We start from the raw sequence: 19,229 nt of genomic DNA, 5'->3' as shown, positions 1-19,229 counted from the left end.
AAAATTAAAGAAACCCTTATTAGGTGCATAACATAAGGCCTCCGCCATGCATTTTCAATGCATAGGCGGGCGCCTAATTAAAGAAACCCTTATTAGGTGCATAACATAAGGCCACCGCCATGCATTTTCAATGCATAGGCGGGCGCCTAATAATAATAAATAAACATTAATGGACAGAAAAAAGTAGCTCTATATATATTCTGAGTGTTTTTTCTCACTTTTTGTCTCTCTCTAACGACGTTATTTCTCACACAGCGTCAATAATATGCACATCACATCGTGTGGCAGATTATGCAAATTAGGCGATGACGTCATTCAGCGACTTCTAGCGACTTTTAGACCAGCCAATAGCTACTTTCCTTACTGAGGAGTTGGCAACACTGAGATGGATATGCGGAGCAAATCTATCTGGCGGCGTCAGGTTAAGACGGAGGTGGGAAAACGTCTCCATTCACGTTGGATGCGAGCCGTTCCCCAGCAGCGTGTTTTGAACATCCTCTGGTTTAAAAGCAAAATGGTTTAATGTTTGCATTCCTGCAGCTGTTAAATTTTAACTAAAGCTTCGCTCCCTGAGCTTCGCTCCCCCCACATTTAGTGTCCCACGTCTTCTTCAGGTGGCAGGCAGGAACGTCATTTTGTTCGTCATCTTCGGCAGCCTGGAGGAGATGCAGAACCAAGCCGTGGTGTTCTTCGTCTTCTACCTGTGGAGCACCATTGAGATCTTCAGGTCTGCTCTGGGTACCGCGCTCCACGTTTGTTTTTTTTTATCCGGTCGTGTCTTTCCAGCTTTTAACCCTCGTTTTCCGTGCCAGGTACCCGTTCTACATGCTGGCCTGCATCGGCACAGAGTGGAAGCTGCTAACGTGGCTCAGATACAGCCTGTGGATCCCCCTGTACCCGCTGGGCGTGGTGGCTGAAGGTCGGTGAGCTTTCTGCCGGGGCGAAGCCGCCGTCAGCGGTGGGGGGGGGGGGTTCCTGGTCGTGGCTGACTTTGCTTCTGTTTGCAGCGGTGGCTGTGATCCAGTCCCTGCCCATCTTCGATGAGTCCCGTCTGTTCAGCATCCCGCTGCCCTCCGTGCTCGGCCGCTCGTTAAGTTTCTCCTACACGCTGCAGCTCTACCTGGTGCTCATGTTTCTGGGTGAGAAGACGCGTCAACACCTTTACCTTTTTGTTACACGTTGGTCTGAGAAATGCACAAAGATGTGGTTCTTTCAAAGAGTATATTTTATGGGATCAATATTCAAGGCTTCCACTGTAATCCTTGTCTGTTTCTGACTCATTTTAATGTTTAAATGCAAAATTTACTGTAAATCTAAATGCATTTTCTTATTGAGACTGTTTATATGCTTTTAAATAATTTAGAAGTTACCTGAAATGTCCCTTTTTTATGGACTAAAAGTCGTTCATACCACCCTAATTAATTATGTGAACAATAATTTTGTACACTTTCTTTGGTCTTAGTAATTCTTCATACTTATCCAGATGGGGAAATGCCACATTTTAAATTTCACACCTTTCCTGGTTTCCTAAAAGACACAATAAGTGAAATGTCACCACTGAAATGAAGTAGGTGTAAAAACAAATGTAATAGAAACTCATACTAAAATTACCTTAAAATATACAAAAGAGTGTGTGAGAATATGAATTTACATACCAGAGTTTCAAATATGTATATACAAGCAATTATCAGCTCAATTATCAGTCTTCACAGCAGAAATAGTGGCAGTAATAATAATAATAATAAGCTTACAGTGGGTGGAGGAGGTTGGACCAGAGGGTGGTGGTAGTGCACAAACTCAAAAGCAGTGATAGAAAGTATTCAGGTGACAGGAGACAACATAAAGGACTTATTAGAAATTCAACACAGTTTATTTAGGTTATAAAGGGGTGGGATAGATGTTCAGTTTTGTTGGGTACCTGCAGACGAAGGAGTAAAAGGCGATGAAATGGCAGATAAATTGGCTCCTGCATTGTTTACATTTTAATTGTTTACTGTTAAATCACTGCTGCACTTTATCCTGTAATTTACTGTAATTTTCAAGCTGTATGTGAAATTTTGTTCTGTACGCACTCTGTGCATACAAAATGACAAATAAAGTTGTCTAAGTCTAAGCTAAAAAGGGCTTTAAAAGAGGCAATAATTATTATTACTCATTTTGTAAGAAAAGAGGGTAAATCAGTTATCAAAAGGAAAGAAGTGGAAGTCTGGCAAAAGAGGTGGTATCAAGATAAAAAAGGAAGAAATTTATATAAAAACAAAAATCTGTATTAATAAGGAGGTTAGGACATACCTATCTTAGTAATATAAATATACTCCAAATATCATAAAACCGATATTTTTCTGCTTTTCATGGCCGATTCCGATACCGATAAGTTCATATTTAATATAATTTTTGCATAATCTGCAGCTTGTGCTGTGAAAAACAAATTATTTAGCAGCTGTGGCTTATTTATAACAGCAAAGAAAAGGTTTTGGCTCTTCAAATGTTTATTTTTTTATACCATCACACAAAAAAGTTGTAATTTGCTTTTAATAACAAAAGACACAAATCAATTTAGAATACAAAGAGAATCCCTTAAAAATTACTGAACAAATCTATGGCTTGACTGCAAAGGCATTTGTGAAGTCAAAAAATAATAACCACAGCAAAGGTCAAAGAAAAAAGTGAAACTTCTTAAAAAATGTTCAGAGGGTTATCAGCAAAGGTATTTCTGGAGTCAAGTCAAATAATTTTCGAACATGAAATTATCTGTACTAACATATGCTTATAAAAAATTCAAAAAATTCAATAAAGTCAGTAAAAGTGCATTCTCTAAAATGAGGTGCCATGATGACGATTTTTCAGGTGAGCTATTAGGTTTGTTGTGTTAAAACCCAAATCCTTCTTTCCTCCTCTCGAAATTCTTGCTGAACAGGTTTTGCAAACTGCAATGCTGTTCTTCTAATACCCAGTTTGTTTATTTATAGTCAGGCAATAATGGAGCCAAGCCTGGGTCCTGTTAGTAAGGAACACAAAATCCACAGGTCTTGTCCCGCTTTGGGGCTACTCTGCCTGAATAAAATTCCACCACATTTAATTAATTTATCGGCTATTTTTATCGGAAGAATTTACTTATCGGGCCGATATAAAATTCCACCATATCGGCCGATATTTTATCGGTCTGATATATATTGTGCATCCCTAGTTTCTCTGTTTATTTTTTTTTTTTTTTTTATACAGGAAAAGGACAATGTCTCATTTTTCAAGGCAGACCTGCTGACAGATAATTAAAATGGGAGTTGTGGCAAAACTAGGACTTAAATGCAGAGATTAGGAAGGATTAAAGCAATTAAACCAAAAAATAAGAAGTCTGATAAATAAGATGAAGGTCCAGAAAGTGGTCTTAAATCCTTACATGAGATTTATTTAAATATTTAAAAAAAACAGCATTGGCATCCATTAATAGAAAAACAAGAGGATTTAATTCTATAGAGGGATGATAATCTAACTGGAGAATAAAACTCAGATGTAAACTAAAATGGAAACAAAAGAAGTGATTAAATGGGACCTTTGGGAACGAGGAGAACCTTGTTTATTAGTAACTCTACTTCTCCTTCTCTCCAGGACTCTTCATTAACTTCAGGCACCTCTACAAGCAGAGACAGAGACGGTACCGATCCCGGAAGAGGAAGGTCCGCTAACTGCTCCATGTCCTGCACACACCTGACAGCAGCTCTTTAATTCCCCTCTTAAAGCCTTTTTTCCGCCTTTGGTCACCTTCGCTTCGGACTGACAGCTTCGTGGTTTGCTGCTGCACCCCCCCCGGGTCTCCCTGAAACAGCAGACATCAACGAGTCCCTCACATCTGACGAGCGTCTCATTGTCCCGTTGTTAATTTATTGGTTCATATTTATTTAAAAAACATTTATAGGCATATAAAGTTAAGTTACTGTGTTTTTAAATTATGGTAAATCAGACTGTTTTAGGTCCTGACAAATAAGCTCGCCAGCTAATATTCGTAATGTTCTTATTTCATGACACATGTGGATTCATTCTGACAGAGGCGTCCGAACTTTATGCCGCGTAGGGCCAACACCTTCACCTCCTAAGGATTCATGACTTTCCCCGTCAAACTGATGCGTAGATCCGACATAAATGGACGCCCGTCCTGTTACTGTACTTCAACTCATTCTAATCGCTTCAGACGTCATACAACCCGATTTCTTTCTGGCGGATCGGATGCCACATCGGATCCAGTTTGTTTCTGGCCCTGAACCACAAGATCAACAGTTTTGGGTAGAGCTGGACGATATAGCAAAAAAAGCATATCGATAAATTAGAAATCATATAGGTCGATATCGATAATTATCAACAAATTTAAAACATTGTATTTTAAGTGCAGCCCTGGACATTTTATGCTGTTGTTTAGCGACTTATTTTTGGATACAGACAAACACTGAATTGAAAGTCAACCCTTTGTTCAACCAACTTTTTACCAAAACTTCCAAGTTTTTAAAAAGAAAGCGTACTCTTTTATGCTCTTTAAAGGGGGCGGAGCTTGGTGACTGCCTGGGTTTGAGTTTGTGATTGGTTGGGAGGAAGTAATGACTGTAATATTAACTTACATTATATATTGCATTCTAGCCTATAATGTATATATATATTATATACATTATAGGCTAGAATGCAAAAGGAAGGAAAACTTCATTCTATTGAACTTTTTATTTACCCTTTTTTTTATATCATCGATTATACGTCTATCGATCGATATATATTGTTATTGAATTATCGTCCAGCCCTAGTTTTGGGGATTAAAAATCAAGCTGTAATTCTTTAAAAAGGGTTTTTGTAAGTTTGCCTTATTTAAGGAAACATGATTTTTTTACTTTTTTTTAAATCTTTTTTTTTAATCTTCTGTCTATTCTGATCAAGAAGAACTGGTTTCGGGTCTCTTTCTTTGAAAACATTTGTCTTATTTAACCAAGTTTAATAAATCTATTATTTGGGTGCACCAGGTCTGTTTCTAAATAAAAGTCAGCGGTTTTATTGAAGACAACAACAACAAAAATCATACTTTGTCTCATTTATTGAGTAAATTATAAGTAGTAAATCAGTTTTAGCTACTTGTATGCACGAAATTAGGTAGTTTTTTATTTAATTGTTTTATAACTTGTGTCCTTAGTTTTAATTTCTTATAGAAAGTCTTATCAGTGGTTTTAGGAGTGCAGCAATACGCCATCTGGACTGGAGTTTAAATTAAATGCAGTGACTGACACAAAGAGGTTGAATTCGTTCTCTAAAATATTGAAGTATGTAACTTTCCCCAGAATGTTGCACTTCAACATCAGAACAAACTTTAAATATTCTGTAGCTGACTTTAATTATACGGCAGCCCCATTTATCCTGCTCAGGGACCACGGCCTATAATAAAGCAATATGTTATGGGGTCTAAAAATTATTTTTAGCTTGCATCGTCATGCAAATCAGTTGTGTGAACAGGGGATTGCCGGTGTTTTGTGTGTTGGGTGGAGGTATTGCCTTATGGACCCGACCAACTTTCCGTGGATCAGATGTATTTGCACATAGGGAGCAGAAATGGGCTTTTTTTTTTTTATCCACTACTGTAATATTAATTTATGGTCTTTATCATTTTAATTCACTGCTCTATTACATAAAACATTTTGTGGATGCTATTAAATGTTTTCTCCTGTGAAAAAGCATTTTATTTTATTTTATTTTTTCCAAACTGGAAGCTTGCATCTACCTGTAAGAAGATATTTGTTTGTTTTTCAGCTAAATATGTTTCAACGCTGCTGTTAAAAAGAAAAAAACGGCAGGAGGTGGAGAGAAAGTATGACTTTTATCGCATCAGGCAGAAAACACGTTTCTGATTTAATAAGAATAAACATTTGAGGACATTAATTGTTTTATACCTGTTATTTATAAATTCATTCTTCTGTAACAGCTAAAGTGTGAGTTTCTGTTTTTTGGATGAAGATTTGGACAAATGTCTTGTCAGATTGGGATTTATTCCTTTACAATGATGAAGAATGTTTTCTGTTGGCATTTTATGTTTTCCTTTTTGTTTTTTACTTTCACATATCTTAAAAGTTGGGATTTAGATGAAAGGCATGGGGTCTAGAACTGTGTGTGTGTAATCGCTCTCTCACACAAACTTGATTTTATGTCTTTATAGCAGCTGGACTTCCTGAACTCAACCACACGCCAATAAATATAAATAATTTTATGCTTTGGCTCGGGTTACTTTTGATTTTTATTGTTGAGGGTTTTAAATTTTATTTCACAAGAACATGGGTATTTAAGTCTTTTGTCTTTGGGGGGTTTTTTTTGGACTGTTTTTATGATTTATTTATGTTTGTTGTAAGTGTGCCACTTTTGTTTGGTCTTTTCTTTAATATGGCTTTAACAGTCTAAAATAAAGAACTTCTATAATTAAATGAGTAATCACAGTTTATTGAATTCTGGCCTGTTTTCTGGGTCCTTTGGTCCTCATGATGCTGGTTCTCTGATGTTCTCTAAGGAACCTCTTTGTACAGGAGGCTGAATGAAAATGCTCACTTTTCAGATTTGTGTGATCAGTTTCACCAGTTGTGGAACATTGAAAGGATACAGAAATACTTTTTTGCAATTTTTTTATTTTATATACCACAAAAATGCAAACGGGTGAAATCAAAACTAAATTGAGCCACACAGAATAAAAAGATAAGAATTTAGTTTGCGGATTAGGAAGTTTTCACTTTCTATTTGTTATTATATGGACTTAACTCACATTGAGCTGTAAAATCACAATACTTGAATTCAAATGTAATTTAATTGATTTTCTTTTTACACCACCAAATTCACAACACGTCACCTTAAATAAAGCCTGTTTACAAAGTCAATTCAATCAAATCCTCCAGACAGATTGGTTAAAAAGTTTTGCACTGACTTTGCAGCAATCCCTCATACCGAGCATGCATGTGGCGAGAGTGGAGAGGAAAACTCCCCTTTAACAGGGAGGAGAACCTCCAGTAGAACCAGAACCAGGCTCAGTGTGAAGGGTCAACAACGACCAACTGGGGAAGGGGGAAGAGGAATGAGAGGACACAAAAAAAGCACAGAAGCACTGATCCAGGAGTACTTTCTATGTTAGAGAAAAGTAAAAGGGATTAATGGCAGTACCGCTCATTTAGTGGCTTTATAGGAGAGAAGCGCAAATAGGTAGATAACCTTTGGGCCAAAACAGTTGTGTTTTAAGCTAAACTGTTCTGAATAAAATACTTTTGTTTACAGCAGAAAAATATATATTGATTTGAGCTTTTTTAATGGACTGCCTTAGATCAAGTTTAACTAGGAGGCTTGTGCACTGAAACACGTCAAATCTGAACAAAAACTTTACAATTCGAGAACAATTTATTTAAATCTAGGTTTTAGAGCTTTATTGTAAAATCCCCGCCTGCAGCGGGTGATTTTATTGCTTTTTGACATGCTGACAACCTTAATTGCTATATTTATCAAGAGAAGTTCTCCAATTTTCATTGTTTGTTGTTATTTCAACTTTTGACTTTTTGTCCTCTGTCACTTTTCTCCATAGAAGGTACACCTGGTCTGGTGTTCTTTTAGCTGTGACATCATCCAGGGGATGCAGATCATCCTCTATTACCATCTAACATAGAAAGTACTCCTGGGTCAATCTGGAGACGGACATTTTTATCCGTTCTTAATTGCAAAAAAAATTTCAAGGTCAGTCAGATTGGATATCTGTGAGCCATCAGGCTCCTCTCCTGTGGAACCAACTCCCAGTTTAATCTTTGAGGCAGATACCCCGTCTACTTTTAAGACTAGGCTTAAAACTTAAACCTTATTGACAAAGCTTCTAGTTAGAGTGGCTCATGTTACCCTGAGCTACCTCTATAGTTATTCTGCTATAGGGTTAGGCTGCTGGAGGACATCAGGGTCTATTTCTCTCACTCTGCTGAGTTCTCCTACTGTTCTCCAATCTGCATTGTTTGTTATTTCAACTTTTTGTTCTCTGTAATTTTTCTCTTCATAGAAGGTACACCTGGTCTGCCGTTCTGTTAGCTGTGACATCATCAGGGGAGGCAGATCATCCTCTATTACCATCTAACATAGAAAGTACTCCTGGGTCAATGTGAGCTTCTGTGCTTTCTGTGTCTCTGCTCTGTCTTCTCTAAGCCCCAGTGGGTCGAGGCAGATGAGCGTTCACACTGAGCCTGGTTCTGGTTCTGCTGGAGGTTCTCCTTCCTGTTAAAGGGGAGTTTTCCTCTCCACTGTCGCTTCATGCATGCTCAGTATGAGGGATTGCTGCAAAGCCATCAACAATGCAGACGACTGTCCACTGTGGCTCTACGCTCTTTCAGGAGGAGTGAATGCTGCTTGGAGAGACTTGATGCAACCTGCTGGGTTTCCTTAGAGAGGAAACTTTCTCACCAACCTGGAGGATCTGATGGAGTCTGACTTTGGAAAGAACCTTGAGATGACATGTTTCATGAATTGGCGCTATATAAATAAAATTTAATTGGAAAACATAATTCAAAATTGGACTGTATTATTCTAATAGACTTTTTCTTCTTTTTTGTGTGTGACTGTGACGGTTTTCGTTTTTAAATCTGTTGCGCTCATCCAGAAAATGGAAACACAAATAAAACATTTAAAGCTTCTCTTTCTTATTTTGGCGTCTGGTTTCCAGAAAACTTGATAAAAATGAAAAATCCTAAAACAAACCAAGACTCAAACCTAAACTGAATCATTTTTGTTTCCTCGAAAGCGCAATTCCTGACGGACTGATCAGAAACAAAGTGTCACTTTCGTTATTAGAGGTTATTAATGAGCCAATCAGAGGGAGCCAGTGAACACCTGGGTGACCACACCCCGATCCTGGCGCAGCTGGAGGAGCGCTGCCTTATTGATGGCAGCCTCCCGAGGGAAGGGGAAGGTGAGAGGCGCTCCTCCTCATCTAATCCTCTTAGCGGCATTATGCTGAGCTGCGGCCAAGCCCCGACATGCGGTGCGCCCTTGTAGCTGCCCAAACCCCGGAGTCAGCATCTCTGCGTCGGTGGCGCACAGCTGGAGGGGTCGGTCCGCGGCGGAGAGGAGGCCCAGCAGCCGGTGGCAGCTGCAGGTAAGAACACTTTCTCTGCACAAACAGCTGCTTTATGCTCGTTCATTTCTTCTTCACCCGTTTTATTACTATATTTTTTTTTCTAAATAACGCGAAGGAACACGGTGCGTGAAACTGCGTCATGATCCGCGTTTAATTACCCTAATTAAACCCGACTCGCTCCTCAGTTGCAGCTGTTCGGGCTTTCATGAGCATCTAAATCTGGTTTAAGCGAACCTCTCATCCTTCGCCGCTCCCGTTGTCCGACTGTAACGCAGCAGAGACACCCAGGCCAACTAATTGCCTTCCTCCCCCCGCGCCACAAACGCGCCGTTTTCTGCGCCCTTTGACGCGCCTCCGTGGGCTCCAGCTTCGTGAGGATCCACAGCCTGAGTGATTATGTAGCCATAGCAACAGGTGGCTGTCTGCATCCTCCATCAAACCCCCCCAGCAGACGCTCACCTCCACGCTTCAGACTGGCAATCACGCACCCTGAGAGGGAAATTTTGCACATGCTCATGATTCTCTGCTCTCAGTCCCTCCACAGGTTGAAGCTGCCCTGCTGTGAAAAGATGACCGCCGCTCTCCGTCTGCCTCTGCTCCGTCTCTGGAGTCTTCTCGCCACATAACGGCACAGGAGCCGCCGAAGGAATCGCAATGCACCTCACCTAACTTCCAGCGGGGTTCCCCCCAGACGCTGAGCATGCAGTCGCCTCAGAGGAGGCGGCTCAGGCGTAGCCGCGTCCTCTTCTTCGTCTCGGGCGTGCTGCTGTGTTCCATCTACGCGCTGAGTCTGAAGTCCCGGCAGCCCCGAGCCCCCATCAGGACTGGGGATGGAGCGGACGGGGGCGGTGGGGCCGCCGTAGAGGTCAGGCTACGGGAGGTGAGGGCACCCAATCAGACCGAGGAGGAGGAGGTTGTGACGTCGGAGAGCACCAAGCCTCCCCTGGTGATGGTCGTCAACAGGACAGATCTGGAGCAGTGCATCTACGTGGAGCCTCGGGCGCCCAGACCGCCGCCGGCTCCCCCGCTGCCCACCACCACAGCTCCTCCCCAACACCCACTGCAGCCCCCACACAGCAAGGGAGACTACCCAGAGGACATTTTCTCCGTGGAGCAGAGACGCCAGGGCTGGGTGGTCCTGCACGTCCTCGGCATGACCTACATGTTTGTGGCCCTGGCCATCGTCTGCGACGAGTTCTTCGTGCCGGCGCTGGGGGCCATCACCGCCAAGCTGGAGATCTCGGACGACGTGGCCGGGGCCACCTTCATGGCGGCCGGCGGCTCCGCCCCGGAGCTCTTCACCTCCCTCATCGGCGTCTTCATCTCCCACAGCAACGTGGGCATCGGCACCATCGTGGGCTCGGCCGTCTTCAACATCCTGTTCGTGATCGGCATGTGCGCCATCTTCTCCCGGGAGATGCTGCACCTCACCTGGTGGCCGCTCTTCAGGGACGTGACCTTCTACATCGTGGACCTCGTCATGCTCATCGTCTTCTTCCTGGACAACGTGATCTGGTGGTGGGAGAGCGCCATGCTGGTGCTGGGCTACATGAGCTACGTGGTCTTCATGAAGTTCAACAGCCAGATCGAGCGGACGTTCAAAAGCCAGCTCAACAAGCACATGAGCATCGTCAAGGTGTGGAGCGCCGCGGAGCCGGAGAAGGTGAGTCGGCGCCGCCTTTGGGCCCGGGCCTGGGTCGGAAGGTGCTGCAGTTCTTATTCTAGGACGTCCGTCTGCAGAAAATCAATCCCCCCCCCCCAAATGCAGCGTTTCTGTGAAAATGTTTCATTTGGTGTTTGATTAAAACATAAAACACCATTTCAAAAGTAACTGCTACCAGCGTTTGACGGTGATCCAGCTCCTGCAGCTTCACAATCCCTGAAATCAAATAAAGTTTTATTCATTTCACTGAAACCCAGATGTTTAATAAAAGGGAATGAGGGCAGAATCATCATTATATGAAAATAAAGTCATGTTCCAGTTTGTAAAGGGGAATGATTGCTTTGTTTCTCTCAGGGTATTTACCCTGTACTGCTCACTAGTCATCAGGGAAATTACCATAAGTCATACAGACGAGGTTTAAATATGAAGCCATGATTACTGCAAAAATCAGGTGTAAATCTTAAAGGTATCTTCCACCTGTGTTTTTTTTTTCTTTCAATTCAATTTATTTATATAGCGCCAAATCATGAATGATACAGATTGGTCAAACATGTCCTATATAAGGAAACCAGTTGATTGCATCAAAGTCCCGACAAGCAGCATTCACTCCTGGGGAACCGTAGAGCCACAGGGAGAGTCGTCTGCATTGTACATGGCTTTGCTGCAATCCCTCATACTGAGCAAGCATGAAGCGACAGTGGGAAGAAAAACTCCCCATTAACTGGAAGGAAAACCTCCGGCAGAACCAGGCTCAGTATGAACGGTCATCTGCCTCGACCGACTGGGGTTACAGAAGACAGAGCAGAGACACAACAAGTTTATAACCCAATCTAACATATACAATACTATGAGCACAGCTGGGCGAAGAAGCCCGTCTCAAAACGCGCTTTCTAATAATAAAGAGCTCTGAAGGAATAAAATTCTGCTTTGTGTGTTTCTGAGTCGATGACGTCACAAAAGGAGGAAAAACCAAGCGAATAATCGTCTTCAACGCTGATTCTGATGCATTCAGGCCCACCGTACTGTTCTTAGTTGGCCTTGCAGCATGAACTCATACTTTAGCTCTCATGAAGAACATCTTTCAAACTTCTTAGCGGTCATTTTATGAGCTTAAAGCTTTCCAACGTGATCCATTGAACGGATGAACCAGAATGCGTTCAACTTGGCTGATAATGATCACTGAGGATATTAAAATTACCTCCATAAACTGCTTAGATGTGGGATTATTTTTTTAAATTATTCTGACCAAACTTCTGCTCTCATCCAGAATACAAGTAAACGGCTTTTTGAAGGAGGAATTTTGATTGAAAACATACAACCAAGACGGAAAAAAACAAGAGAAATAAATAAAGACTGATACCCTCAGTACTCCTCCTGCCTTTTGTGACGTCATCAGAAGTTGTCGCACACAGCAGCATTTTTAATTTAGATTTCCTTTTTAATTTACATAACATTGTGCTAAGAGTTGGAATGATGTGTAGTTATGCGGGTTATAAGCTTTCTAAAATCAGTTTAGTGAATTTAGAGAGAACTGGCTATTAGCTTTAAAATCTTCAGATGTACACCAGGGGTTAACAATCATAAAACAGGAAGTACATTATTTTTAGAGTATTTTTGAAGGTCTGTGCTTAGTATAATAGACCTTTTTTGTGTGTTTGAAGCCAACTTTGCTTGCACAACAATTCATCAGTTCAATGAACTGCTGGACGCAACGTTTTGAATCAAACATGGCAGCAAAACTATGGTGAAATAGTCTTTCATCGTGGGTTTGTGGCAGGATTTGGATGCATAAGGTCTCATACACCACCTGGTTTTCAAAGGAAGGGTAAATTTGAGCGTTTATCCACTGTGATGAGAAAAATGACAAGAACAGGAAAATAAAGCGCATCGTCATGACAGGAGCAGGTCTGTATCGGCAGCTAAATCCTGAAATCAGATCTTTGCCCAGAAGTGGGAAGAAAAAAAGATGGTAGATGTTGAAGACAAGTGTTAAATTACCAATAAAAGTATTTTTGTGAAGATTTTTCTTTTTGGCATTCATGTGTGCTTACATGCACAAGCATGAATGATAGCAGAGCTTTCATCTGAGCAAGAAGGGACCCACTAGTAAACATTAACAATAATCTTTGTTTTACTTATTTAAGAAAACTTGTTTTTATATTTTGAAACAAACCATTGGCTTCAGTATCTTTAACATTTTTTTTTGGGCAGATGTAAGGAAAGTATTGGGATATTTACTCACTGGGAGAACCTCATGTCTACTTACTTGTTGTACCTCACAGGTCAGATGTGTGCCAAGACAGAATGTGTAACGTCTTTAAAGCTCCTGTAACTTTCTACTTATCTGCTTAGAAAACCTAATTTTCTCCACAACATGATCTGAATTGGGGCCACTTTCTTGAAAAAAACAAATACTTTTTTGAATAAAATGTTTTTTGGGAATATAGTTAAGTGTGAAATGGGCCTAGTCATCTAATTTGGCCATGAAAAGAAAACGAAACAAAGAAATACATATTCATCTTCAAATAAAACAACCGCCAAGCATCGTTCCTGATATTGTGCAATTGACCTTTTGGGGCCTGAAAAGAAACTTTGCACCGGGCGCGATCAGCAGACATCCACATTGTTGTGCCGTCCGCCAGCAGAACCACAGAGATACCAGAAAGCAAGATGGCGACAATGATGCAGCTACTGTAAGCAGACCGTTCAGCAATGCCTCACAGTGAAGCGTCTACAGGGTTATGATCACTAAATCTCTTTTTGCACCTCTACTATACATTGCTGTGGTCCTGCTATGGTAAATATAAACACAAAACAATGTGTAAAACACAGAAAATAATATAAGCTGACAGGGCGTGATAATTTGTCAAACCTGGATGCAACCACTGAGCTATTGCTGTAGAAACCTGTGAGCTCTTAGTACCCTGCTAGGCCCCTTTGAGACGGAGAAAACAAAGGAACTTTAAATTCTAATTCAGTTTTTCTTTTTTACTCACTGTGTCCGGTTTATACAACATGTCTGTTAAAGTATTCATACCACCTGAGCTTTCTCACGTTTTGTCACATCACGAAAACAAGCTTAACATAGAAAGTACTCCTGGATCAGTGCTGGAGGTTTTCCTCCCTGTTAAATTCCATCAGATCCTCCAGGTTGGTGAGAAAGTTTCCTCTCTAAGGAAACCCAGCAGGTTGCATCAAGTCTCTCCAAGCAGCATTCACTCCTCCTGAAAGAGCGTAGAGCCACAGCGGACAGTCGTCTGCATTGTTGATGGCTTTGCAGCAATCCCTCATACTGAGCATGCATGAAGCGACAGTGGAGAGGAAAACTCCCCTTTAACAGGGAGGAGAACCTCCAGCAGAACCAGAACCAGGCTCAGTGTGAACGCTCATCTGCCTCCACCCACTGGGGCTTAGAGAAGACAGAGCAGAGATACAGAAAGCACAGAAGCTCACATTGACCCAGGAGTACTTTCTATGTTAGTTGGTAATAGTGGATGATCTATCTCCCCTGGATGATGTCACAGCTAACAGAACACCAGACCAGGTGTACCTTCTATGAAGAGAAAAAAGATAGAGAACAAAAAGTTAAAAGCTGAAATAACAATAAAGATCCGAGTGAAGATTGGGGACTGTGAACAAAAAGTTGAAATAACAACAAACAATGCAGATTGGAGAGCAGTAGGAGAACTCAGCAGAGTGAGAGAAATAGACCCTGATGTCAACCAGCAGCCTAAGTCTATAGCAGCATAACTATAGAGATAGCTCAGGGTAACATGAGCCACTCTAACTAGAAGCTTTGTCAATAAGCTTTGTCATTTCTGCTTTAACTTTCTGTTCTCTCTCTTTTCTCTTCATAGTAGGTACACCTGGTCTGGCGTTCTGTTAACTGTGACATCATCCAGAGAAGACGGCTCACCCGCTACTACCATCTAATGTAGAACAGATTACTAGATCAATGTGTGCTTCTGTGCTTTTTTGTCTCTCTTGTTGTGTCTCTGCTCTGTCTTCTGTAACCCCAGTCGGTCGAGGCAGATGACCGTTCATACTGAGCCCGGTTCTGCCGGAGGTTTTTTTTTTTCCCGTTAATGGGTGGTTTTTCTTCCCACTGTCGCTTCATGCTTGCTCAGTATGAGGGATTGCAGCAAAGCCATGTACAATGCAGATGACTCTTCCTGTGGCTCTACGGTTCTCCAGGAGTGAATGCTGCTTGTCGGGACTTTGATGCAATCAACTGGTTTCCTTATATAGGACATTTTTGACCAATCTGTATAATATGACCCAATCTGTATAATATGATTGAACTTGACTTTGTAAAGTGCCTTGAGATGACATGTTTCATGATTTGGCGCTATATAAATAAAATTGAATTGAATTGAATTGAATAAGGTTTAAGTTTTAAGCCTAGTCTTAAAAGTAGACGGGGTGTCTGCCTCAAAGATTAAAACTGGGAGTTGGTTCCACAGGAGAGGAGCCTGATGGCTCACAGATATCCAATCTGACTCAGCTTGAACATTTTTTTTGCAATTAAGAACGGATAAAAATGTTCGTCTCCAGATGTGTAAAGCAGCATACCTTTAAAGACCTGCTGCTTTAACTGCAGGGGTGGTGTAAAAACTAAAGCACGGCAGACTTTTCAGATCTTTTTGATTGTAAAATCTTAGACGTACCACTCTGTTTATCAAATAAAATCTCTGCATGTTACTTTGAAGTTCGTGGCTGTAACCCGACACGACGTGGAAAAGGTCAAGGGTGTGAATACTTTTGCGAGGCTCTGCCATTGTCTCCGGAGAAACTTCTATCCTTTTTGTTCTCGGCGTACCCGCCGTCCTTTCATCTTCTGGACTCCCGCTCGCTCAGACCCGCTGAAAGAGGCCATGTGTGGGTCTGAGTGGGTGACGGGACGCCGTTTGTGTAAAATCCTTTGATGGTTCTGAGCTAAACGGACTCCAGGTGTTGGAGACGCCGCGCCACCGACGATGTCACTCCATTTTTTTTGTTTTTTTTTTGTTCCAGTCCCTGAAATGCCTCTATACAGGCATCTCATTTAATTAATCACATCTAAAGCCGTCAGACGTAAAGGAATCAACACCAGAACCACACGCTACACCGCCGGAACAGCGTCCCAAATCAAAATTAAGTATTTTATTCTTCTAACGTTGAGCTTTATTAACAGGAATCATTTCATGTAAAATATTTACAGGCTACTGCTTTGTTTCTTTTACATATTTAATGACCCAATGAATGTATGCAGAACCAAAGCAATGGGAGGCAGGAATCTCATTAGGATCAGACTGTGACTTCCTTAGATAGGAAAAACATCATTATTTCCAGCATCTCGGACTAAATGACGCCCGTTTTGCTCTAAATGAATTAAAACGGCTTATCTTTGCTACAAACCACGTTTTGAACAGGACTTATTTGGATCAGGTTTCTGCAACCTGGGAGTCTGGAGCCAAACGTGACTTTTAATAACTATCCGAAAATGCTAAAGAATTGAGTAATGTTTTAAAATGTTCTGGTGTTTAATGTAAAAAAATAAAAATGCACGCTTGAGCAGTTTTCTCCCATGTCATGTCACATATGCAAAACAATATTGTTTTTAATTCAAAGTCACTAATACTGTAAGAAATAATCATTATTATTTATTATTCGGACATCCTTTTTGTAAAAAATTAAGAGAACATTTTCAACCTTGAAGCAAAAATAAACATTTTGACTAAAAATCGAACCAAAGTTCCTACAGTAAGTATTAAAAGTGTTGCTTTTGTGGCTCTAAAACATTTTGTTTAGCTTTGAGGAAGGGCAAAAAAGGCTCTTAGGGTCGTAATATCCTGGTTTAGACTTTATTGTTAGAAGAATTAAAGTTCAGATTGTGTCCAAACTGTTTTATTGGCTGCACTTGGTTGTTTCAAGATGGATAAAATAAGAAAATCCAGATAAACTCGACAAATGTTCATCCCTGGGGATGAAAAGAGAATTAAAAGTAAGTCAAATTTTCTTGAAATTAATGTATTTTTCCTTGATTTAAGCAGACCAATAAGACTATTTGCCAATGGAATAAGATTTTTGCACTTAAAATATTAACATTTCATCTTTATCCTCTTATTTCAAGTGCAGGATATCTAATTATCTTATTTTAGGGGTGAAAATACTCCATAGGCAAATGGTCTTATTTACATGCTTTAATCAAGGAAAAATGCATTAATTTCAAGTAAATTTGACTTACTTTTAGTTCCCCTTTTGCAGTGTGTTAGACATTAATAGTCTGGTCAGAAGTACCTTAATTATCCCAAAAGGAAATTAAATGTAACGTACAGCGTGGGGGTTTCCTCAGAGTTCCTGTGAGCAGGAAGAATCTCCTGTAAAGATCCGTATCTCAGCGGTTCAGGGTTCTCCGTAATGTTCTCCATTTCATGAAGAATCCTTATTTGTAAAATCATCTCCAGAGGTTCTGGAGGAGACCCCAGAACAGAACCAGCCTCCTTTATCAGCTTATTGAGTAATTTATTTTTTAAGTCTCTGAGTCTGATGCTGCTAACCCAACAGATGTCGCAGATATTAGATTCAATTCTTCTATCGTGTCTTTTTAAGTCAAATAATGTTTGTTCTTTTTCTTTTTATTACACTACCATTTCAAATTTATTTCTATTTTCATTTTGGATTAAAACTATATATTCTATGGAAAATAGTTTTTTAGTGCAAAACATTTCTTCTGTCCAAGGAGCCGAGGTGGATAAAAAATGAACGACCCCCAGGTTTGTGCTCCTTAATATAAAGTGCCCAAAATTTCCAAAATGGATGTTATGTTTATCAACAAATGCATACTTAGAAAAATCTTTGGTCAGCCAATGGTCCGTCCCTCAATAGTCAGTCAGGTCTGGACCTTAGGGGGGAAAATAACCTTCCTTAAAGAGGGACAAGAAAATTTAGATTTAAAGGAACGGAGAACAGGAAGATGTGAAGACAAGGTTTCAATTTCATCACAATTGTTCTGTTTTCTGCTGGTGAGACGCTGGATCTCTGTTCTGTCGGCCATTAAGACTAATTCAGGCATGTTATATCTGTGGTATTTTGATTTTCTGTAGTATTCTATTTTTGACCTAGACTTTAGGTTCTGAGATTACTGAAAATTACTAAAAAAGGAAGTTTTTTCATTTTTTTTTATCTTGACTGTATGCAGTGAATTACTGAGCCCTAGAGGGGTCATCGCTAAATGTTTTGCATGTTAAGAGAATGAGCGCTCGTTTTACTACATTGTGCGCTTGTTTAACTATATTGTGCTCTCGTTTTACCATAGTGAGAGCTCACTTTACTAAATTGAGCTCTCATTTTAAGCATAGTAAAACGAGGGCACTATTTACTCTAACAAGCGCACGATTTACTAAAATGAAGGCACAATTTAGTGAACATGGTTGTAGAACATTGTGTGCATGATCTACTTAAACGTGGCCACAATATGTAAAACGTGCACTCAATATTGTCTTGACACATGTAAACATGAGCACATTATAGTATATTCGAGATCTCGATCTAACAAAACGCACCCACGAATAATTAAAACGCGTGGTCGAATAAGTTTTATTAATTCGAGGACTCAATTAAATGAAAACGTGCACAAATTATCACGACCTGAAAATAAATATCACTTAAAGTGAGCTCTCCCGGGCTCCGTAGTGAATATTGTGCCTTGAAAAAAGTATTTGCCCCTCGAATATGATGCTTTTTTTTTTTTTTTTTTTTTTGCCACAGGTAATGCAATTAAAGCATATTTAATCAATTCAAAAGGGACATTTCAGATCGTCACATTTTAATATAGATGACCTGAAGCAGGAATGAAGAAACAGTTTTAAACAGATTTCATTTCATCAGTGGGGAGGAGCCATCAGAACAGCCTGGGCCTGATGACGGGCTCATTTTCCTACCAGGTCATTGATCCTCCAGGTTTTTGTCAAATTCGAGGCGTTCCTATCGGGTCTCTGTTTTTGCCTCTCAGGAAGGTTCTCCGTGGTTCTAATGGCTCCTCCGTTTATAAGGTTCTCCCTGTGGTTCTCTGGAGGTCCCTAAGCTTTAGAAAGTGGCTTTGATGGCTGAGGCAGACTGAGGGACGCCAATGACCGCTTCCCATCTGATCTTTAGTTTCTCTCCATCGAGACGCGGCGCGTTGCTGTCGGGATCTTTTAGCCTACTTCATATTATTAGGCAGGTTCTGTTTAAATCAACTGAGCGAACAGATCAGGCAAAGTTGAACTAAAATGAATAAATACTGTTGATTCCTGGTTTAATAGACAAAGGCAATAGTTTCACACAGGGTGACCTACACTGCAAAAACAGAACTAAAAGTGAGTGAAATTTTCTTGAAATCATTGTAATTTTCCTTGATTAGAGCAGGTAAATAAGACTATTTGCCAATGGAATAAGATTTTTGCACTTAAAATAGGAACAATTCATCTCCATCGTCTT

At 40.5% G+C, this 19,229-nt stretch overlaps 2 protein-coding genes across 6 annotated transcripts in view; both read left to right on the top strand.

Annotated features, from left to right (window-relative positions):
* The window catches only part of LOC105931893 (very-long-chain (3R)-3-hydroxyacyl-CoA dehydratase), a 28,349-nt gene extending 24,563 nt beyond the window's left edge, over positions 1–3,786 (top strand). Inside the window, exons 8-11 of the mRNA XM_012870777.3 lie at positions 615–727; positions 813–919; positions 1,008–1,139; positions 3,607–3,786. Coding sequence (XP_012726231.2) covers positions 615–727; positions 813–919; positions 1,008–1,139; positions 3,607–3,683 — 429 coding nt within the window. The 3' untranslated portion in view covers positions 3,684–3,786. The remainder of the gene's footprint in view (positions 1–614; positions 728–812; positions 920–1,007; positions 1,140–3,606) is intronic.
* Positions 3,787–8,705: 4,919 nt separating this feature from the next.
* Positions 8,706–19,229, top strand: part of LOC105931894 (sodium/potassium/calcium exchanger 1) — a 32,635-nt gene continuing 22,111 nt past the window's right edge. For 3 of the 5 annotated variants that reach the window (XM_036135957.1, XM_021320602.2, XM_021320601.2), the window contains exons 1-2: positions 8,706–9,124; positions 9,640–10,769. In XM_036135957.1, the coding sequence (XP_035991850.1) occupies positions 9,807–10,769 (963 nt within the window). In that variant the 5' untranslated portion in view covers positions 8,706–9,124; positions 9,640–9,806. The remainder of the gene's footprint in view (positions 9,125–9,639; positions 10,770–19,229) is intronic. The other 2 variants (XM_021320604.2, XM_021320603.2) reach the window with 2 other exon arrangements.

The sequence above is a fragment of the Fundulus heteroclitus genome, chromosome 4 (assembly GCF_011125445.2).
Source record: "Fundulus heteroclitus isolate FHET01 chromosome 4, MU-UCD_Fhet_4.1, whole genome shotgun sequence".
Lineage (NCBI taxonomy): Eukaryota > Metazoa > Chordata > Actinopteri > Cyprinodontiformes > Fundulidae > Fundulus > Fundulus heteroclitus.
The sequence above is the reverse complement of the archived record's forward strand: the minus strand, read 5'-3'. Positions and strand labels throughout refer to the sequence as shown.